Source organism: Panthera onca, chromosome C1, assembly GCF_046562875.1.
Source record: "Panthera onca isolate mPanOnc1 chromosome C1, mPanOnc1 haplotype 2, whole genome shotgun sequence".
NCBI classification, from domain to species: Eukaryota; Metazoa; Chordata; class Mammalia; order Carnivora; family Felidae; genus Panthera; species Panthera onca.
In genome coordinates this window covers 67,440,426-67,464,554 of record NC_138346.1, presented here as the reverse complement: position 1 = coordinate 67,464,554, position 24,129 = coordinate 67,440,426, and the positions used below count along the sequence as shown (strand labels likewise).

General features: G+C 33.7%; 1 protein-coding gene and 1 non-coding gene across 7 annotated transcripts in view; both read right to left on the bottom strand.

Moving 5' to 3' along the window:
- Positions 1-24,129, bottom strand: part of LOC132670865 (sodium channel protein type 3 subunit alpha) — a 114,366-nt gene that overhangs the window by 33,217 nt on the left and 57,020 nt on the right. For 2 of the 6 annotated variants that reach the window (XM_060621297.3, XM_060621292.3), the window contains 6 exons: positions 18,541-18,831; positions 12,539-12,886; positions 11,391-11,523; positions 9,648-9,886; positions 2,127-2,300; positions 584-940 (listed from right to left, as the gene is read on the bottom strand). In XM_060621297.3, the coding sequence (XP_060477280.1) occupies positions 584-940; positions 2,127-2,300; positions 9,648-9,886; positions 11,391-11,523; positions 12,539-12,886; positions 18,541-18,831 (1,542 nt within the window). Of the gene's footprint in view, positions 1-583; positions 941-2,126; positions 2,301-9,647; positions 9,887-11,390; positions 11,524-12,538; positions 12,887-18,540; positions 18,832-24,129 lie in introns of those variants that run through there. The other 4 variants (XM_060621293.3, XM_060621294.3, XM_060621296.3 and 1 more) reach the window with 4 other exon arrangements.
- On the bottom strand, positions 10,232-10,354 carry LOC132674102 (small Cajal body-specific RNA 24). The gene has a single exon (XR_009608413.1).

Below are 24,129 nucleotides of genomic sequence, written 5' to 3'. Positions count from 1 at the left end.
ATTTAGACCATTTCCAAGGCATTTGAATAATTACAATACATAGCTACAATATAATAGCCTATTTTATTGAAATTTATCTTCAGAATTTGGTAATGTGCAACTTATGCCTCTGAGTAAGCCAACAATATGAACTATGAATGTGCAAAGATCAATTTCAATATAAAATGGACAATTATATTTTTAGATTTACTGGAGATCATTTTCTTCTCAAAGTAAAAATAGGATAAAAAAATAATTCAAGCCTTAACAGTAATATTGGGATTAAATTAGTCTTCATAAAAGCATTGCTTTGAAAAAGAAAAACAAAGAAAAAAACTAATATTTTTGCTCCCAAACTTTCACAAATGTACCTCAGTTAATCCTCACACCAGCCGTAAGATTTCAGCTCTGTTATTCCAGTGTCATAGTTGGGAAACTTTGGGCTCAGAGAAGCTAAGAAACTCCCCCAAACTCAGAGTGCTAGTCCTGGGATTTGAGTCTAAGTTACTGAAGATCAAACCAGAGCTGTCTATTGCATCAGGCCACCTTCCTTGCTACAGTTTGATCTTGTTCTTAAATATGAGCATTTGTAATACATACGTACCACAAGGTTTCCAATGACCATGACCAACATGAAAACAATAAGGCACATGGTTTGGCCAGCGACCTCCATACAGTCCCACATGGTTTCTATCCACTCTCCACATAGCACGCGGAACACAATCAGAAAGGAGTGAAAGAAGTCATTCATGTGCCAGCGTGGAAGTTGACAGTCACTGGAGATCTTGCAGACACATTCTTTGTAGCTTTTACCAAACAGCTGCATGCCAACCACAGCAAAAATGAAGACAATAATGGCCAACACCAAGGTGAGATTACCTAGAGCCCCCACAGAATTGCCAATGATCTTTATCAGCATATTCAGGGTGGGCCAGGATTTTGCCAACTTGAAAACTCGAAGCTGTAATTAAGTGAAAAAATACTCTCAGTATAATTACAATATAATTTTAGAAGTTAGTTAGACATTATTTTATTAGTATACCATATTATAGACCTACTTCTGAGGGATATGAAAATCTCAAACCATACTAAAATTCAAATCCAGAAAAAAAGAGTTAACAATACTAGAATTGTAAATCAAGTCATATCGTTTAAATGTAAAAGTAAAAGAAAATATTTCAGAATAAATAAAACATTCTGATTAATCAGCAGATATATCCCTAGAAACAAATTAATATTTTGATTACAGTGTTTTAAATTAAATTGGATTGGGTAAACTAATGTCACCCTCAGACTACATTTTAGAGTAAAAAGAAATATTAAAAATCTGAGTTATATATTTTAATGGATATTTATAAAATAAAACTAAAATAAACAAATTTGATTTAAAAAACTTACATGAAGTCTTCCTTTCAATTTGAAAAAAATACACATTTTACTTAATTTCCAATAAAATTTTACATATTTTGAAATAATTTTTTTTTGACAAATATAAAAACGTTTGTTACACCATTGTTTTAAATGCTAATGGTATCAAATATTTTCCTACATGTTCCTTTAAAGTAGTTCCCACTAATATAAGTAAGGTTGATAAAAAGCTAAGATTATGGGCACCTAGGTGGTTCAGTTGGTTAAGCGTCTGACTCTTGATTTCGGCTCAGGTCATGATTTCACTGTTCGTGAGATCTAGCCCTGCATTGGGCTCTGCACTATCAGTGCAGATTTGGGATTCTCTCCCTCTCTCTGCCCCTCCCCCACTCATGCTCTATCTCTTTCTCAAAATAAACATTAAAAAAAATGAGAATATTCACATATCTTAAAAAAAAAGCTAAGATTAATTGAGGCCTGAAGTTTTTATTTGCATTTCTTTACAGAGTTGAAACAAAAAAAAATGTTAATGAATTTAAAACATAATTTTAGACCACATGTGTTTTTAAATTTGCCCTCTATAACTAATCATTATGAAATGCTTCAACCATTTTTATCATTCTTAGTTTTAAAGGGAATATTTATGTATTTTCTTAGAGTATCATGCATATTGATGTAGATTTAAAATATTACTAAAGTAAATATAAGATACACATTGATTCATTTTCAAAATAAATTTTATGCCAGTGACAGAATATAAACATAGTCTAAGTAGATACCAATCTGAATGATCTCAGTACAGACAATCCCTCCACATTGGCCAGGCCAAGCTCCATCAAACTAAGGCTGACAATAATTCCATCAAAGATATTCCAGCCCTCTTGGAAATAATAATATGGATCCATGGCAATAATCTTGAGAACCATTTCTGCTGTGAAGATCCCAGTGAAGACCTAAAGTAAAATAGAGATCACAGACATTGAAAAAAACTTTTGACACTGCAAGAATCTGTAAAGAATATTAAATAGTCATGAGTAAAAATACTTAAAATGGAGAAATGTGATAAACTGTTTAGCATTTTTTTCCAGGGGAGTATTTATTTTATTTAACAAATATGCTTAGATTTAACAAAACTGCTAGCTATCCAAGAAAATGCTGGTTTGAAAACATTTCCTCATTCACATTTTAAATCTGATACTAAATAGTAACTACTGAATTCCAGCCCTTTTTGGTACATCATACTTCTCCCATAATCACAGTGAATTTTGTTTTTAGTATTATTGCATTAGGAACAAATCTATATATTATTTGAAGTTACTGTAAATTTATTTTAAGTTTGGTAAAAAGCATATTTTATTCTTGATTTTTGTGTGTTTTTTTTTTTCAGGGACATCATCTTTTTTCTATAATTTAAAAAATATTCCTGAAATAAGAGTGAGGTTGCCACAAATGTTTTATAATAATAATCTCTGGATGCATGCCTCAGAATTAAGGTTAATGGATTAATAGAGCAAGGAGCTGCAGATTTAATTGAAAGCAGCAGGAGAACATTCTCAGTGTGCATACACTCACAGTAAAAATTAATAAATTACTTGAGTGGTTGGAAGAATGTTCGACAATAGAAAGAAAATGAAACAAACTCAAAAAAAATTTAACTCAAAATCACAGGCAAAGAGACCCAGGGACATGAAGAGTTATGAAATTACTCTTGCAAATAATCTTTTAAAGCAATTATCTTAAATATAGGTGATAGCTGCATTTTCTGACTATAAAGTCAAGCTTACCATTTACAGGGTAAATCAGCCTCTACCTTGAAGGAACTCTGTCAAAATAACAGTATCCAAAATTATTTGGTTTCCTAAAACATCAGGTTAATTAAAAAGAAATATTGATTCACTCTTAGAAATGTGTAAATGCAGCTAATATGTTATTTTCCTAAACACAGAAAGATCTAAGGGAAATACCCCTTCCCGAAAAAATAGCTTAATTTCAGTTCATCTTTCATTCACTCAAGTGGAAATAAAATGTATTTCAAGTAATATTAATGCATGAAAATCCAGATATATGCTGGAATGCACACTGAAAATTATTTCTTTTTTATCTTATAGAACGACTCACCGTAAGATATTTTTCCCTGATGAATGTAAAATAAATTTTGATTTAGAGAAATTTTATTTCTTATATGAAGTCTCAGGAGCAGCTAACTATTTGAATTAGCAGCCTAATTATAGAAATACATTAAACTGAGGTAGAAACTATCCAGGTAAATCATCTACAAATATTTCTTTCTACAGAGAAATCATAAGGCGATCTTTTCAGCTCTTTTGAAATGACTGAATCTCCTGCATTATAAAAGCTTATACCTTAGGGGCGCCTGGGTGGCTCAGTTGGCCAAGTGCTCAACTCTTGATTTGGACTCAGGTCATGATCTCACAGTTCGTGAGATAAAGCTCCATGTGAGACTCTGAACTGACATTGTGAAACCTGCTTGGGATTCACGCTTCCTCTCTGTCCCTCTCCCGCGCGCGCATTTTCTCTCTCTCTCTCTCTCTCAAAATAAATAAATAAATAATTTTAAAAATCCCTATACCTTAAACATACATTCTTTCATTTTATGTAACCCCAACATGAAACTCCTTTCATTTTAATTATAGTTTGCAATTTAAAATTATATCTATTTATATCCTTAAATGTTTTCAATTTAAGCCCTAAAAATCATTTGTATTGTCAGTGATGAGGAATTCTTAAAAATTCCTTCTCATTCTAGCAAAGGTCAGTCTAGCATACTGATTTAATGCCTATGCTTACATGATTTTAAAACTCCCATCAAAAAAATTCTAAGGACAAAAAGAACTGGCAACCTCTAAATCTGTATTAGATTATATAAATAATGCCCATGTATGGTTTGTAAACAAGACTAATGTATGGTTTATAAATATACATTCAGCCACCTTTGAATTTTCTACATCACAAAAATTTTTAAGACTAAAAACAATTAATAAAAACCTTACTGAATGTTTATTGTTTGGCCTTAGCCTAATTCTATCTTGTTTTCTGCAGAAAACAAGTTTGTCTTTGAAACTTTAGATTATATGCTTCTGTGGCCACTCATTCATTCAGAAAAAAACTGCTAAACACCTACTAAACGGTAGACGTTTTGCTGGGCTTTGAAAATATAGTAGAAATAAGGATATGTAAACCTGAGACTGTATCAACCAAGTCATTTAGGCTGATACATGTCCTTTTTTTTTTAATGTTTATTTATTTATTTTGAGAGAGAGCATGAGCAAGGTAGAAAATCAGAAGGGGAAGGAGAGAGAGAGAGAGACAGAGAGAGAGAGAGAGAGAGAGAGAGAGAATCTCAAGCAGGCTCTTTACTGTCAGTGCAGAGCTGGACATGAGGTTCTGCCTCATGAACCATGAGATCATAACCTGAGCTGAGATCAAGAGCTGGACACTTAACAGACTGAGCCACCCAGGTGCCCCTAGGCTAATACATTTCTTATGGACAATGAATTTATAGGCTTCCTAATCCAGCTTCTTTAATGAGTAGATAAGTTCAATAAAAAGTTCCTAACGCATTGTAGGTGATGACACATGGTAAGTAGTAAAAATCTAAGTGCTAAAGATAGAGATGAGAATCAGCCTGGGACTCTAAACCAAGAATAAAGAAATTGGGAGCATTTTGAGTTGTTTTGTGGGGCACAACACTTAGGATGCTTAGGATGACCAAATATTACAGTTTAAGGTCTTATTTCAGGATGAGAAGGCTTCCTTATTGAGTATTTACTTAGAGAAGAAGGTTATGTTGATGTACATGAAAAAGAGAAATGTTCATCCTAAAAGCTGAAGTTTGCCTATCAATCAGTTTGCTCTCCAGAATGTCTGCTTGCCCAGACTGATGCTCCATTTTTTTTTTGTAGTGAATTTGATGTAACTGTAGCCTACTTTTGCTCTATTGTTATTAGCCTCTTATTTTAATGGTTTTAGTTTTATTATTCCCATGTCTCTTGGATACACATCTTTAAATATTTGTTGTTGTTGTTGTTGATCGGTGGTAGAGGTGAAATTGAAATATACTTAAAGAAAAATTATGGGAAATCATTTAACATTTATGGTGTTCCTTTCCCTCATCTGTCAAATGAGGATATTCATTGAGATGACTCATCAGGTCTGTATCTAAAATTCTTGGATTTCTGTCAGCATTGTATTGCCTACCAAATTGTATTCAGAAATTGGTGACAACAATTATTACAGAGCCTCATGATAAGTTTTTAGTTTGGAGACAAGATAGCTTTGCATTATATTAGGAAAGGAGCTAAATGGCCAGATAGCACCTTCATTGATGCAAAATGCCTCTCAGGTAAATTTTAGGATTTGGCTCCCAAGTGTTTAATCTTTCAATAAGCAAAAGTTTTTTTTTTTTTCCTTCAAAGAGTTAACATGTCCCTATCCTGAGATTTTAAATTTATACTCTATTCCACACCATTTAATTGAAATAATTTAGCTAATTGTGTTTCTTTAGGCTTTTATATGCAAATAACCTGTGAAATGCTTAGTACAAGTACCATGTTCCAAGTTCCCTTCAGCATCCAACAGAATAAAAGGATATCATGGACTCTTAATCATTGGTTAAAATGAGAGTTATAGTAAGAAAAGTAGTCAGTATAGGAGCTACAGACCTCTATCTGTATTCGTTGAAGAAAGAGTTACAGGTTAGTTGGAAATGTTTGTATGATGAAGAGGTTGTCTAATCTGCTATGATTGATGGAAGATTTTTTGCTTATAAAATCTCTTAAGGTGGGTGCATTAGTTTTATAATGGTTAAAACAAAAACAAAATAGAGCATCTTAGAGAAACTCAACAGATATTTGAAGTCTCTCGATACTCAAGTTTGATCAACCCAATCACTAGAGAAGTGATGTGCTTTTTATGTGCTCCAGAAACAGGATACAAATGGGGCACATTGATCTAAGTAAAGCTGAAAGTTCCACAAGTCTTTTATGGTATGTTCCTTTGCTAACAATTCAGCCAAAACCTAAATGTCCTTATTTATAAGGTATTATATAATCATTTGAGGACTAATAACTCTCCATAGAAACTAAATTTATTTAAATGAGTGAACTATAAACTCCACAAAATACGCAATATAACCATGCATGGTGTAAAATAGAGTCCAAAGTCAACTAAGTACCCAAGATATAAAGAATATATTCTCTCCTTCTCTCCCTCCCTCTGTCTTCCTCTCTCTGTCTCTGTCTCTTTCTCCTTATATAGATTTTTTTACATATCATTTACATACAATTAAACATATAAATTTTCATATATAAATATTTATTATAAAGCTTGTTATGGGTATAAAATATGATAGTATATGAGAAACTATGAAATGGCTTATATATGATATTAATAATAACAAAGATATTTTGGTTAATACAAATAGTCAGCTTACAAATTCTCCTACTTTTATGATTGGTAATAGTTAACTCAGGTCTGTTTCTTGTCATGTGCACTCTGTATCTTGATGAGCCTTGTTTCCCCAGTGTTAACCTCAGCTTACCAATGGTTCTACCACAATCTATCAGGCATCAGTCTTCAACCTCATTTCTATACCTCATTATTTCCATTGCTACTCATAAAGTTACAGAATTTTAGAACTGGAAGGGACGTGAAAAATCATCTAGTCCGATATATTCTACTCATTAGAGAACAGACCCAAAGATCTAAATGACTTTTTCAAGAGTACCCAATTATTTAGCACGGACAAGTGGACTTCAACCCAGATTTGGTGCTTTAGTCTAGTGCTTTTCCATTCAATCATCCTATAATCCAACCTCTCTTATCCTGTGCTTCCAAACTAGTGCTTCAACATGGGAATTCCATGAAACCTCAATTTCCTGCTTCACTCTGGAAAATTTCCAAAATTTCTTCCTAACTGTTCAACTTTCCTGACCAGTATCTTGGGAAAAATACAGGAGCTAGACCAGAACTTTTTTCTATCAGTATTTCAGAGAAAGGTTAATAGCATATATTAGAGGAAGGAAATTGTTTATTGAGCACATGCTAGATGCCAGGCATAGTATTATTTTCACATTACCTCATTCCGCCTTCACAACAACTCCAGGAGATGGGTATTAGTATATCCGTTTCAAAATAGAAAACAAAGACTCAGATTTTTTATCAGACTTGTCCAGATGCTACATTATTAGTAAGCATTGGCAATGAGGTCAAACCCACTTCCACCCAACTCCAGAGCCCATGTTCTTTCCTGAAAACATGCTACTCAATTGAAGCAGCCCATCTGATTAGGAAACAACCAGTTAGTTATTTATTGAGCTGCAACCATGTAAATACTGTAGGAGATACAAAAGAAAAATGGGACATAACCTTGAAGAATATGAAGAATTGAGATGAGGTAATTTTAATTAGAACACTCTAGATGTGAATGTAGAGAACAGTGAAATATTTTTCCATATGTAAGCATATAAGATGTAAGCATGTAAGCATATGTAAGATGTGGTGTTTGTGTAGTATAGTGACATAGCTGTTCTGATGGGCCAATAGTGGCTGATTTAGGAAACAGTGGACAATAAGATGGTATAGAAAGGATGGGAGCAGATGGGGAGTCTTGAAAACCAAATAGGACTGTTGAACCACAAATACAGATAACACTTTAGCAAAGTGCAAGCATACTGAGTGCAGTGTGTTAATATTATTTTAATAGTAGTTATAGGATTAAAAAAGAGATACCTTGAAAGAAGAAATAATGTCTTCATGTCGACTTGTATATAAGAAATAAAGGAGAAGTAAGTCAAAATGGCTATCCGATTTCTAGCTTTGAAGTTGAAAGGCTCTTTGAAGCTGGGAGGTTACTACTAGAGGTAACACAAGACTACATTGAAATTGTTAGGACTTTCAATAAGCTGTGAGAAAGATGATCTTTCAGCTGTCACATACTGTGTTTAAAGCTATCCTTGAACAACTATCTGTAACAGTTGGAAATATAGAACTGGGATACAGCTTATACCACAATAGTAGATAATTCCTATCGTTGTTGAGTACATAAAAACATTGAATGGAAAACATAGCCTTAGTAGACATAAGAAGCCCAGAAAAGAAGGCAAAGATAGAGTGATCGGAAAGATCAAGGAACAATCATTTAAGAAAAATCAGTATCACAGGTGTCAAGGATGAAGAAAATCTCAAGAATCAGATGTGTGTTTTACTAAGTCAAATAATGTAGTTAAGCTGAGGCCACTTACTGGGTAGACTTTTACGAAATCGTCTGCCCAGGATTCCCTTTTCAACTTCTGTTGGGAATTGCTCCTCCACTTGTATGATTCCTCAGATCTGTCATGTTTTCACATGGCTCCACCCTGTGCCTCTGATTAAGCCAGAGGTGAGCATCTGACTCAAGCTATACCAAACAAGAGTCCTATCATGAGAGTCTTTGAACTGGAACTAAAAAGAGATCCAGTCTTTTTCTAGTGCAGATATTACAAGATGTAAAACCAGTGAGGTATGCCTAAACATGTTCCCTGACCCAGAGATAAAAGACAAAGTGAACACTTGGGCTACATCTAAGTCCTTGGTTAAAGCATTTCCTGAAGCCCAACTGCAGAATTACCCTTTATATGGTTTGGTAGTTCATCTTTTTCTTTCCATTTTAGGGGTCACTCTTTTTATTTTCCTCTTAAGGTAATTTGAGTTTATTTCTGTCTTGTGCCCCAAAGGAAGCTCTTGAATAATCCTTTCGTTACTTGTTTATCCATTTCAATTTTCTCATATAGATTAAGGAGGAAATGTACTTGTCAACACATACATACACAGATGCCTGCTCAAGTATTTTGAACCAAAAGTATGACTAAATTACAAATGCGTTTTTACTGTTTCTTCACTTATGTGAATACTACTGAAGCATTTTATTAGGTAATTCAATTTGAAACAACTATGTCTTCTTTCGTACAGAAATCAATCTTTATATATTCCCTTCAATGGACATGATTTCTTTAGAGGCTGTGTATATTAAAACAGCATTTTTGTGGAGCTGGAATTAGATATCATGGTTTTTCTAAACCTATACTTCAGCAAGAATGGCAGTAAAGATTTAAAAAGTTTACAACTGGTAAGACACCATGGTCAATCAGCATGGACATTGTTCTGACCAATCAGCATTCATACCAGTTGACTTTTAGATCTTATCACTGAGATTCCCTACACAGCACAAAGGGATTTTTTTTCCCTTGGTCTATATCCCCCATCCTTGTCAAAGGGAATAAGTAAACTTCAAATGAACTTACCAAGTTTCCTACAGTTAATACACTACTGAATTGACCGGTCATTGGGTAGTGCTCCATAGCCATAAAGAGGGTATTTAAGACAATGCAAATAGTGATGGCAAGATCAACAAATGGATCCATGACAATTAAATTCACAAGATGCTTTACTTTTAACCATGCATCACAGCAGTCCCAGATCAAAAACACATTGGCAAATCTGTACCAGCATGGAGGACATTTCTGTCTAGATTCTTCAAGTTCTAGGGGAACAATAAAAAGGAAGAGTAGTAAATAACAATAAAAATGAATTATTGTTGCTCTAGATTATACAATATTTGACAAAATCAGTGCTTCTACCTGGGGATGAAAGTTCATATTACTTAGCTTAAGAAACCTGAGAAGGCAATCCCATTAAATATGTTCACAAAATATTCATTATAAATTTCATATGAAGATACAGACATTTTTTCTTTCTCCTTTAATTAAGTACAGAAAATAAATACCTTCAACTTAATGTTTTGCTTCAAATAAGCTAACTTCATTAGCTAATAACTAGGTAATTATTGATTAAATTGCTCTATTCTTTTTATGAAAACATTTTTTTTTAATGTCAGTAGTGGATCCACCCTCTTAACTTAAGGGTGAACAGAAAGCTACTGTATTTCGCTAGGACATTTACAAAGAGTTATCTTCACTTTAAGAAAAAACTGAATAAAAATAAATGTCCACCATCAAAACAATTTTTAAATACTCTTAAATAATCTTTTAATTAAATGTATCAAACATGTATTATTTCTTTTGAAAGTGCCTTTGTAAGAACACTGTCTAAAGCTATGATTCTTATTAATGTGTGACCAGCTCTCTCCTCTGATTGTCTCCACATTAGCATTAACGAGAATGTAGTGTGCCCTTTTTAGTATAGATTCAAACCGAAATCTATTTATGTTATTCATATTTACTCATATTTTTCAGAACTTTAGCCTAAAATATTTTTAAAAGTTGCTAGTAATTTTAATTTGTGAAACCTTTTATAATTATTATGTGACTGTTCAGGTATCACATACACCAACAGGACAAGAGACAAAATGTAATTGATATTTTCTAAACACATGTTAAATACTACTTATATAAAAGACTTATAAAATTGCAAAACTAATGTAATATCCCTCCAGACTTCATGAACTGGAGACTTATTTAATGAATAAACAGAAGATTAATAGTTGCTGCCCCCTCCCATGTGTCAAAATTAACAAGCATTTGTGTGAGCTCTCCTTTGGAGGAATGTAATGGTTTCTGTACATGTGGAAGATGGAGGAGAGATCTTTTTTTAGGGTCAATGTTAAACACAAGTTTTTATTTATCCAATTTATTTATATGCCTCCTCCAACTACATCACTACCTCCCTGCCCAGAGAACTGACTAAAGCTTGAAAGAGGTGTTTCCTTGTTCTTTTACATACCAAGACTTAACAAGGGAAGTGTTTAATTGTTTAAGGATAATGTAACATAAAGATAAATCCTCACTGACATAAAATCCAGTGGAGTAATACCACTCTGCAGACCAGATAAGGTGTTAAAAAGAAAAAGGGACAATATTAGTTTTTGTAACCAGTGTGATAATACCATATTTTACATATCATCTACGTAGGTCTGTTACACAGTTCTGATCTTAGGTAATTGACTTTATTAATTCTATAGGAAGAAGAGATAGTTCCACAAAGCATATCATCATGTAAAGCTGACTATCTTGTGGCTTGCTTCTTACCCTCCATTGTATTGGTCAGGATGCTGGCTATGCTCATGGCTCTTTGCCTTCCAGAGGAATCCTCTAGCATCTCCATTGAAATCTGGTAAGAACTTAGCCTTCTCTTTCTGACTTCTGTTTCAGTGGTGGTGCCCTGCAAACCAAATACTGATGGTTCAAACCACCCTTTCAATGAATAATACAATACCACAGAGCATTTCTTTGGAAAATCATGCTACATGCAGTTTTTCCAGTTAATAGTTTTCAAGTAATAATAAAATATTAAATTTATTATTAAGTTAAAAACACCTTTTAAAAATTATCACAAGCGATAGCATTTAACAAGAATTCACCAGTTGGATGCAATTGTATAGGACAATTTTGTTGCAGGAATATTTTAATTAACCTGTTAGAATTTTCAGAGAAATTTCATAAGCATGCTAAAGTCATATATTGTTTCATTTCATTCAAATGCAGATTGTTTTCAGCTTATCTCAATGATTAATAATCAGATCAATCTTTCCCCCCCCCAAAAAAAGTAGTAGGATTAAAATGTTGCAAGGCAGAGTTATTTTCTTTGAAGCTATATTGACATATATGGGCCAATTTTTTTTCCATGCACAAACACAGATGTACAATGAAATGTGTGTGCTTTCCTGAGATTTCTTTGATTATTTCTATATGCCATCCTATAAGAATCAAAACATTTTAGGGTCATCTTAATAGACATCAAAACATTTTAACTTCCCTGTAATATTGATATTTGTGTGGAAACTGCCTATTATCAATATATTGGTCATTATAACATTTAATTTTAAGTGTATGAAATTTCCATTATATTAATAAATAATTGTATAATTCTGTGTGAACATGCATTTATAATAACAATTTGGTTGTCACAGTGTCCATTATTTTGTGTTGGTACGTCTACCGAATTTGCAGATGTTTCTTCTCAGACTCTAAAAACTCTAATGCATTTGAAAGCTAATGGTCTTCTACAGTTCAGTTGGTTCTAAAGATTCTATTGTTTTTCCTTCAATGCATCATATAGTATTTTTGAGGCATTTCATTTGGGGGAAGCAGGATGGTATAACAGGCTAAACCGCCCAGACTTTGATTATTTCAAATTGGTGTGTAATGTCAGTAGTAGCTAACTTATCTATTATCACCTCTGGCAGAAGTTGTCCAGTAGGTGAGGTTAGAGCTGACGGTCCACCCACCAAGGAAACCACACCATTGCAATCCACAGTGCTGTGCATCTTCCCATTTGCTGGAAGCCCTGGCACCATCCTGGATGACATACTGGCCTGACTAACGTTACTGTTGCGTCGCTCTCCATGTCTGTGCGGCACAAACAGTGAGTCTCTCCTGCTCTCGCTGTCTTCAAATGTACTGTGCTCATCATCAGCAAAGTCATTTTCAGAACCGACATCCTTTGCCCGGCCTCTGAAGCTGAAAATGCTTGTTTTGCTATTGCGTCGTGGGGAAAACAGGGAGCCACGGATACTTAACAGAGACTGAGGAGAGAGCAAGGGAGAAAGGAATTGGGAGTGGGGGGGAACACAGTTACTTAACAAAAGTCTTAATATTGCAGAATCTGTTTGGATTAGAATAGTCTTGCTCTTAAACACAGGCTCTTAAACACTTGCTCTAAACAAGTTTAGAGAGAACACGTATGTTTTGATATTTTTATTAAAGACTACAATGCAAATTTGGGCATAAAGGGTGTTTTTCTGATTAAGAATTGCGATTTATAATTTACTAAGTGCATGACCATTTATTTCATTTGTTCTTAACTCTAATACTATGAGGTGGATTTTGTTATTATAATGTTATAGGTGTAGAACTGATACAAGAAAGGACAAATGATTCTTTTTGGAGGAAGTGGTGGTTAAACAAACAGTAGATGGCTTTCTCTCTGAAAAGCTATGATCTGAAGGGCATGCAACTTGGAAAATAAGTTATGGCTCAAGAGAGATTGTTGGCTCAAATTTAAAATATGTATGCCAAATGTGTTACTTCTAGATAATGATTTAAAAACAAAACTATTATCTCTCTGTTTTCTTTTTTTTTTTTTTTTTTTTTTTGGATTCTAAAAGGAAATTAGTTTACTTTCTTTCTGGATCTGTTGGTCTCTGTCCATGTGGGAATAAAAGTCACGAAACTTACCTATGATGCTGTCTTGCAAATTTGCTAATAGTTTCCCAAATATAGCTACTAGTGATTCACCATGAGAGAATATATGTCATAGCAAACACAACAGAGAGAATTCCTAAACTGCCATATAAATTCTATTATCACTTAAAATTCAACACTAGTTTAAAAAGGCAAGACATATCTACATGACTTTACCAAGGAGGATGAGGTAGAAGATAGCTTATCCTTCTGATCTCGCTTCAATTTTATTAAAAGGAACTGGATGATTCAGAACTTTTTTATTACATATGTTCTCAAATAAATTGGGTAAATGGTACTGGAAAATGAAGATTTAACATGAAATCCCTTCTTTCACCCTTTTGAGTGAATTTTAAACTAGCAACACCAAATATCTCTATTCTGAACTTGGCGATAGTTTAAAAAAAATCTCTATTCAGTCTGTAGAATCTTTGTTTATTCTCCTCATCATTAACAATGACATTCCCAGGAGTGCCTGGGTGGCTCTGTCCATCAAACGGCTGACTCCTTGTCTCGGCTCAGATCATGATGTCATAGTTGAGCCCTGTGTTGGCTCTGCACTGACAATGTAGAGCCAGCTTGGGATTCTCTCTCTCCCTCTCTTTCTGCCCTTCCCTTGCTCGTGCTCTCTCTCTCAAAATAAATACATAAACTTAAAGAAAATGGCATTCCCCATTGCTCCCCCTGCTTAGACTCTCATAACCTCTCCTATCTATCTTCATTGTCAGGGTTTTATATGTATGTGTGTATACACACACACACACACACACACACACACACACACACACATATCCCTATGCCTGCAGCAGACATGCCTGGACCTTCCCATTCTTCCTCCAAACCTCAGTATAGAGCCAAATAAAATAATTTTAGTGGGAAAAAACATAGGAAAGGCAGACTCCATCAAATTTATTTTTGGTTCCTCTGCCTAATTAGGTCATGCTGATTTTCTTAGGTCCCATTTTTAGCTTTATTTTTATGGCTTTTCCCAGACTGCAAAGCACCAGAATAATTGCTGTTGCCCTCTGTCATAGTGATGTTCTGGAAAGATATTTTTCATTAAGAAATGTGCTCTTGCTTTGGACTTACTTAGACTATCCACAGGAACTATTGACTATCCAGCTTGTCCAACTTGAGACTGTGCCCCTGTGACACTCAGTTCACACATAGTTGGCTACCCAGTGCCAGACAGTGGTTAGACTGATTTTCTAATCAATCAAAGTGATCAAGAAATCAGATACCATGCGGACATAAACTCAGCCCCCAGTAATAAAGAATGTTAATGTTTTAATCTCCTTGGACTCAATTTTAATTAGCAATATAATAGTGGTTATTCTCATACTTGTGTTTTGAAACTTTGGTGTGTATTTTTAGGTCCCATTTTTTTTTACTATCCCACACATATTCCAGGTGATTCTAATGCAAGTGTTAGAAGAAAGCTAACTTTTTCTTACACTAATCCCTAGGATGGCACAGGGTGATCATCTTAATGTACCTATGTTCCACAACTGACTTTGGGAACTGAAAATCAGTCTACAGGATATTGGTTGGGAGTATGTGATATGTGGTATGTGTGTACATTATAATGTATCTGGCACATTCATTTAATTTGCATGTTTTTATGTTGGGGTGTTTCAAAGGCTTTCCAGAATTTTGAGTTTATTTGAAATTTCTATTCACTCTTTGGAAAGTATAATAACGGGTATGAGCAGAGCTTTCAAGGCAACAGAGACTGAAAAAGAAGATAACAAAAATAGTACTCAGAGAAAATAAACCAAAAATAACACACTAGAAGATGCAGCAAAGTAGAGGGAATACCCACAGCTGTGGCAGCCCTTTCTCAAAGAAAACAAGCTTTTATGCTTTGAGGACCAAAAGGCCATTTTTCTTTGCCTCAGACACAGCACAACATGAGTCCAAGGTATCTTCATTATTTTTCTTTTGCCTTGTTCCAAGAAGATAAATATGAACTTTTTCTCTTATGATATTCAATAACAATTGGGAAAATAGAAGACATTAGGTGTGTAAAACACAATCCTGCATGTAGGGGGATTGAACTTGAAGTCAATTGGGAAAAGTCAAGATGGAAGATGATGCAGAGAATTTAAAGATGTTCTAGAGGGAACATGTAAAGTGAGTGTTGGCAATACTCAATAGCATTTCAAATTCAGTATATGTACCTGTCAATGTTTTCAATAAATCAACAGCTATACTTGGTTATAACTACAAACCTGGTTGAAATAAATCATCTGTGTGTCCAAACAACATAGCTAAAATCTTTGGAGGGGATTCACTTTCCATTGTACATCCTTAAGTACCTTTTCATGTTATACTCTGAACATGATTTATCTATCTGAAAATGAAATAATGATTAAATGTAAAAAAAACATTTAAAATTTATGTTAGTATGGGGCAGTGTATCCATAATTTATGGCTTCTCTGCCTCGACATTTTCAGAAGACAAATTTGTTTTGAACAGTATGCCATGTCCATTTTATGCTTCCTATTCCCACTACTTTCACTGATTTTCTTTACTATCAGAGAGTCCTTTTTTGTTTATACAACCAGAAATTGTAAACTGCTTCTGGTATATTTTTGCTTGTGAGTTTTGTTAATGCTCCCTGTCTGTCTTTACTGGAATATGTAAATTATCCATGTTAATAGGATCTTTCTTTTACTTTTAAAATCTCTCCCATCTATCTATCCATTTATCTATCTCCCTACCTATTTATCTACCTACCTACTATCCCTGTATCTATAAATACTGGAAAATAAATTATATATAGCATGTGTATATACTGATTCTGTTTTGAGTATTAAAATTCTGGCTGTTCCCCAACTTCCCTCTGCTATTGCCTCTCCGTGGTTCACTCAACACAGGCTCACAGATGCTCCTTGAGCATTCCAGGCATACTGCCATGCCAGGGCCTTACACTTGGCTCTTCCACAAGTCTGGGATGCTCTTCAATGAGATAGTCCCTTTTCTTGCCTCCTTAAAATCTTTGCTGAAATATCTCCTTTACAGTGAGAGCATCCCAAACCACCCTATTTACAATTTTTACATCCAGTTAGTGCTCCTGATCCCCTTTTCGTGATTTACTTTTTTTTCCCCATAGCACTTATCACCTTCTAACACAGTATATAACTTATCTCACATATTGTCTGGCTTCTTCTTTAGTATAAATTTCCATGAAGTTAGTGAATTGTATCCATTCACTGAAGTATTTTCATTACCTAGAACTATTTCTGCCACGTAACAGGTGGTCAAAAAATATTTGTTGATTGGCTGAATGAACTAATCCACAGTTCATCTTTGAGCACGGTGATGAAACAATGATGGAAGTAATACTGTTTTTAAAAACATAAATGTGCTCACATAAATACTGCTACTATGCATATACATTTGCGATTGTTGAAACTACTCAAAAGTTCCCTCATTTTGAATAATTCACCAACTTAATAAGAGCTTTACTATTTGTCACATAAGGTTTCTCTGTGTTGCTTAATCTCACACAACTCTTTGAGGTAGGCATCATTACCCTCTTTTACAGAAATTGAACATAGTACAAGTGACTAGAAAGGTCACAGAACTCACTTGGAGTTGACATATGAACACAAGCTTCTGTGACGTCAATCATTATGTTACAGTGTCAAATAATCCTAATCCTAATGACTCCTAATAGTCTTAATAATGCTAAAATATCAAGGGTGACAGTTTAAGCAAAAAAAATCTGGTCACAGAAATAGACAAATAGAGCTTCAAGTTAATCCCAAATGCGTTGTGCTGATATAAAACCATACTTTATATTTGTATTATGCAAGACCATAATTGGATCTCTTGGTACTGACATTATCTGAAGGGAAATGATTTTTATCTTTTAACTTTTTGTGTGTGCACGTCTATTTTGTTCTACTAAGAGAATTCAAGTTATTAATATGGAGTTTATTATCGATTTATTTTTTATTTTATTTACATCTTCAATATAAATTATGAAATAAACACCCATTGATAACTTGCATATGCCCTTTCCTGTCAGCCAATAACTAAACACTATATTGAATTTTGTGCTTATCCTTCTAATTTTTAGAAAAGTTTTTGTTCTTTATAAGAAAGATGTCATACCTCTTGGTTGATACACAGTTTTTTGCTTTATCTCAATTATATAATGTCCCCTAAAACATTATTTTTAGGGTATAATTCTGACCCAGATTAATATGATTATAAGAGTTAATAATTCATGGCACATGAAATTCTAGGGGAACCAAATAATGTTCAAACATAACTGTACTTATCACAGATTTCATAATTATTTACTCTTTACATTATGCAACCCATAAAATGTATTAACAAAGATTTAAAACTACTTTCCCTCATTGGCTTGAAGATATGCTGCAGAATTGTGTAGTTCATATTAAATCAGAGCAAACATATACTGTCTTCAATTTAGGTCTCTTCCAAGAGCACTTAGGTCATTTCATTCTAATGTTTCATAGAGCAACACCATGTCAGCATAATGGAGACTTATGACAGCACAGTTCTCATATCAAAAGAATAAGGCAAAATCCAGTAACATTTCTTTTCAAAATTCATACATATGTTGCAGTGAGAACCTCAAAAAATAAAAGGAGATACCCATATGCAAAGATACTAAGTTCATTTGAGGTCTCAAAATGAAAAAGGTAAACAAGAGATTGCAAAACTCTCACTGAAGAGAAAAATTTGATAGGTGGGTTTCATACCCTCACCCCCCAAAAAAGAGGAGATTAAGAAACAGGGTCTCAAATTAGTGCATGTGTAAAGCTGATTACCTTAAAAGTTATCAATGGTTTAATAAAAGTCTCTTTTAAAGACAACTTATGATACAAATTAAATAACCATTAAATGTTAGTTTCCTGTCCCTCATTTATATGAGATGTTATAAAAATATGCCAAAATCAGTAAATACAAAGCAATAGCAATGACAAAACAAATGGAACACTTCATAGAAAACCATACCTGATGAGGGGAGTAGAATTTCTTGTCGCTAGTCAGTCGATTTCCATCCATGGAGAAAAGAAAGCTTCTTCTTTTGACACTGTCCTCAGATTCTGATTTGGGAAACCTGTCTCCCTCTCCTTTGTTGTTTCCTTCAAGATGTTCCCTCTGTCTTCTTTTCTTCCGTCGGTTCCTCCACTCCTTAGCGCTTTTGGAACTTAACTTCGATGCTTCTGAAGAACTTTCCAGGAGCTCTCCTAACCCACCTATTCCACTGAAATCTCTTGAAGCAGCTGATGCGGCTGCAACTGCCTGTTTGAGACAAAGCCAGGCACTGTTTATAACAAGTCATTTTGGAAACAGTTGACTGTGGTACACACATTGCCATGTAAGACTATTAAGCATATGGAAACATTCTGGTCATTTCGTTGTGTTTTACCACAAGAGAGTTTACTTAATAATGACGATTTAAAACAGTACAAAGCAATATGGTAACCTATGCATTAAGGCAAGAAAAGTCAGGTTTGGTACATCTCTTGGAGAGTCTTTAAAAAAAAAAAAAACCCTGTTGAAATTAGCTTAATTTCTAGGCAAAATTGCTCTCTTAAAAATATCTTCTACATTTTAAAAGCAAATGTTCTCTTTGCGGTGGTTGCTGATCTGATTACTATTCCAATTCCATCCACAGACTTGTTCTTCCCACATGTGACTGTGAACAACTGAGTGATATTTTTTCCTTCTAAATCTAGGACTAAGATCGTTTCTTTTCCTTTGGTGATGAACTCAAATCATTTGAAGTGCCTACTGCTTTACCACCAGATAAAAAGAGTGGGAATATATTGGCAAGTTTGACCTTTTCCTTCATTTGAATTATATTCAGTACTATAGTTCACATCCCTAGGGTGAACTGAGATTAACATGACTAATTTATTACATAGCACTTTTAGTTTTAAATTTTTTAATGTTTATATATTATTTATTGTTATTATAAATAATAAGTGATTAACATAGCAATCAGTAAATGCCTGAAATGATCATTCAAGGGATTATTAGATCTTCAAATATTTTCTTTTTTGTTTCAGCACTAAGTATACTTAGTTGCTTTGAATTTCTGTATATACTAAAGAAACAACCAGCTCTAAGATGACACATGACAAATGTGTTGTAATTTCATTTATATGAATAGTATTTTAAGACTGAAAATGATTTAGCCATGACTAGAGAGAATATGAAACAGCGATATAGTGCATATCAAAGCTGAGTTCTCATTAAGTATATTCTTGTTTTTAAATATAATCACAGAAGTGGAAATGATTAAATTATAAGAATGTTGGTTCAACTCTTTACATATGTCATTACCGAATACAAACAACTCTAATTTAGCCACCCATTTTGTTCTATCCTATCTTCTCTACTAGATAAATGCTAGATAAGAATTTAGTCATATGTGTTTGTGCACATTGCCTATTATGCCACCTGACATAAAAAGTGTCCAGTAAATGTTTGGTGAATAAAGACAAAAAAGGTATTAAGCTGTCAATTGTCTTAGACACTGGGGTGAGGGTGGGAAAAGAACAACACATCTTATTTAGACTTGGATTTTGAAGATCTCCTAAAAGACTATGTGTCACGATGATCTGTATAACAGAAACATATTTTAGGAAAGAAGATAAAACAATTTAAAATGAGTTTGATAACACATGCTTTTTGTTTTTTCCTTCCTGAGGAGAAGCAAAGCCTCCAAAATAACTTCTATTTCTAAATCTCATCTCAACTGCAAATAATTAAAAAGAAAAAAAGGCTTAAAACTAAAGGTGGTATAATACAAATATTCTAAGATTATCATGATCCCAGGGATAGGAATCGTAGTACTCCATATAGAATTAAATATGTGTGTTGGGCTAAGCAATGTAAAATGTACGTAAAATGTAAAACAGATTTTTGTTTATATTGAATACTGTATTCATTATGGAAACCTAGATCTAAGACTCAGTATAAGTCATTGTCTAGCAATTTAGTGGAACAGTAATTCAGAGTTTGGGTATTTATAAAATTACATAGTGTCAGAGAGCCAGATTTTTTTATTGGATTCTTGATTTTAGTATCACTTCTAATATCATTAGTAATGGAAGATGAGAAATATTAAGGGCCCTTTGTAAATATGAATGAGTCCAATGTAAATATATATAAAATAAAGTGAATAAATGAAGCACTTATTTGTAGCAAGTTAGAGTTGCTTAGTAGTTGATACATAGGAGGTACATAATATACAGCATTTGTTGAACTAATGAATATACATATATTTATTTTTATCCAAATAAAGTCTTTAATTCTCCTTTCCACTTTGCATACACAGTAACACAGTGCAACACACAGTGTTAATCATTTATTGACTTGTTTGCAGTTAGAAATAAAGGGAGTGGTGGTAATATTCCTTTGTCATAATCCTGAAACTCATGTTCATTTAAATCACTTCCGGAATTTGTTTTGCATAAGACATGATTTCCCTACCTATTCTGGATAACAGTTCAAATAACTCAAAACTAAAGCATTTCTAAGGCAACAACAGTAACCTCCCGACACAACACATTTTCTGTGTCACTCATCAACTCAAATCTGTCACTTGTTCCACTGCCAGTGATTTGCCGATTCCCTCAAAGGCAGATGTTTCCTGTCACCTCTCATGTCTGTGTACCTGTTTCTACCCATCTCTGTGACAAGACCAATGTCCTGCTTACTTAGACTGGGAGTATTGCATTGATGAATTCCTCCTATAACAAATAACAAATATATGCTTAATATTTACTCAAGGAATAACATTTTGTTCTTCTTATAACCTTTCTGTGTGATTTAGCGTATATAACTCACTGTATACACACAGTCCTTAAAAAATAAAGCCACATGGCTGCTTTTAATTATACTTCACTTTAAACATAAATCCAGCATAAGAGACTCTTAAAAACTGAGAACAAACTGAGGGCTGATGTGGGGTGGGAGGGAAGGGAGGGTGGGTGATGGGTATTGAGGAGGGCACCTGATGGGATGAGCACTGGGTGTTGTATGGAAACCAATTTGACAATAAATTTCATATATTTAAAAATAAATAAATAAGCATAAATCCAGTTTGGGGGTGTCTGGGTGGCTCAGTGAGTTAAGCGTCCAACTCTTGATTTCAGCTTAGGTCATGGTCTTGCTGTTCGTGAGTTTGAACCCTACATCAGGCTCTGTACTTGGGATCCTTTCTCTACCCCTCCCTGCCTACCTCTCTCTCTCAAAATGGATAAATAAACTTAAAAAAATTTAAAGACATAAATCCAAAACCCATAAAATTACAAGACATTAACTATACCTGTTTCAATTTTACCTCTAATTATTTTGGATATCTTAAATACCACTATTTCTAATTTTGCCCCAAAGTTTATTATTAAATTTTTCCTATCAGATCAATATACATTGTTATGGGATATGTTATATTGGGCACTATTAGACATTTAAAGATCACAAGTTAACTGCCAAATAGTTATGGTGACTTAGGATAAATCTTTTTGTTGTTGTTGGGTTTTGTCTTTCATGATCCTTTAAAGTTATATTTGATTTGTGAGTTCACTGAGCTTACTACATTACTTTTGCATGTCTAAACAATGACTAGCACTAGGAGGCCCTTCAACAGATACTAAATGAAAACAGAAGTGATGCTAGGCTTCATGAAGTCATTGACTAAATGGTAAATTTGAAGAGTCACTGGTGATTAGCAAGATGCAAGTTTACACTGGAGCACCAATGATCTCATGGGTAGACTACGTCTCCCTCTGTGTCTGCCTCCAACCCCTTCCTGTGTTTCAACACTGGCTATTATCTGGGCATTGTTACCTCTACTCTCAATAAGGAAGTAATATTGGATTGGTACTGTGCCATCCTAGTCCCTATTAAGATACTGGGATTAGTTACCCTAGAATCAGTTTAAATTTGTATATGTATGAAGCTATCAAATCATCATTTGTTCACTGGAATCCAATAACTGACACTTAAGTGAAAAGAATGGACATTTTTTAGTTGACCTAATTAGGATGTAGATAATTAGATTCTTTAAACTTCTAATAGACATTATGCACTTTCACTTCTAACTTTAAAAGATTATACTCTTTTAATTGATGCCATATTTTACCCTCAAGTGGTAGAATTTCACAATGTATTCTTACTCTGTACTATGTATCTGTGTAGTATTTTCAAGCACATTGCTTTGTCTGTTTTTATAAATGATACTATAATAATCCAATTCTTTAAGATACATTTACATAAAATCTATAAATATTACCTCCTATAATATTTATTTAAACCTTGAGATAAATAATTAGCCCTGTAAATAGATAATGTATTTCATTATCTTATAAATGGGTTTTATTTACAGTGGTCTGAAGTAAACTCTTAAGTACTTGAAATGTAGTAGAACTTTCTGCCAACCATGAGGTATATTTTCATAAGATTTTCAAGTGTCATCAAACTTGTTTTTTAGCTTTTCTTATAAAATCAATAAATGTAACAATGATACTACTCTGTACCCAATGGTAAGATGAAAATAGTAAAGCCAGCTTGTTCAACAAATGCTAAGAAAATGGTTGGTTTGGGTAACCAGCTAAACAATCATTGTCAAATCCCTGTCCCACCAAAAAAAAGCCTCAAAAAAAGGACTTAGTGCTATATGTTGTGCATCTTCAAAGTAACTAAGAATTATTAAGAACTTAAATTTTGAATCTACAAATTCAAAGATCTGCTGTCATTCAAATAATGCTTTAAATACCTAGAACCATCCGTCTGAAAAAAAAATCACTATATATCAAAAAGTCACTATGTACAAAAGTTATTTGGACTTCTGCTTCTGGCTAAGATATGGTAATAGGGATTTGCTCTCCCTCCTGCAACAAACACTAAAACAGACAAAATACATGTAACAGTGGTTTTGAAGACACTGCATTAATGGGGCATTGGATACTATTTAAAAGGATCTTCGCTCAGTGGTAGGGAATAGTCTGCTTTTCACTAGATGCTCCACCACTTCTACCTAATAACTCTTCAAAGGTTTCAAGATGCAAAAGAATCAAACCGTTTATAAGTAATGTAAGTAATGTCCCCAAATAAGGATCAAGAAATTTTTTAGGAATACAAAAATATCCAGCACCCAAAAAAGGTAAAGTTAACAGTGTCTGGAATTAAATTGAGAATTGTTAGGAATGCAAAAAAAAAAATCAGTAATACATGAACAGTAATGAAGAAAAAAAATTAATTAAAACCAACTAAGATCTGACACAGATTCAGAATTAGCAGACAAGGACTTTAAACAGTTATTATAACTATATTGTGTCTGTTCAAAATGTTAAAGACATGGGAAATATAAAAGAGATGCAGATCAATGTTTTAGAGATGAAAATGGCATAAACTGAGTTGAAAAAGGCACTGGATAGGATTAATGACACATCAGACATTACAGAAGAAAAGATGATGAACTTGAAGACACAGCAACAGAAATTAATGTAACTGAAATTGACAAGGTGATTCTAAAACCCATATAAAGTTACAAAGGGCTTAGAATAGTTAAAACAGCTATGAAAAAGA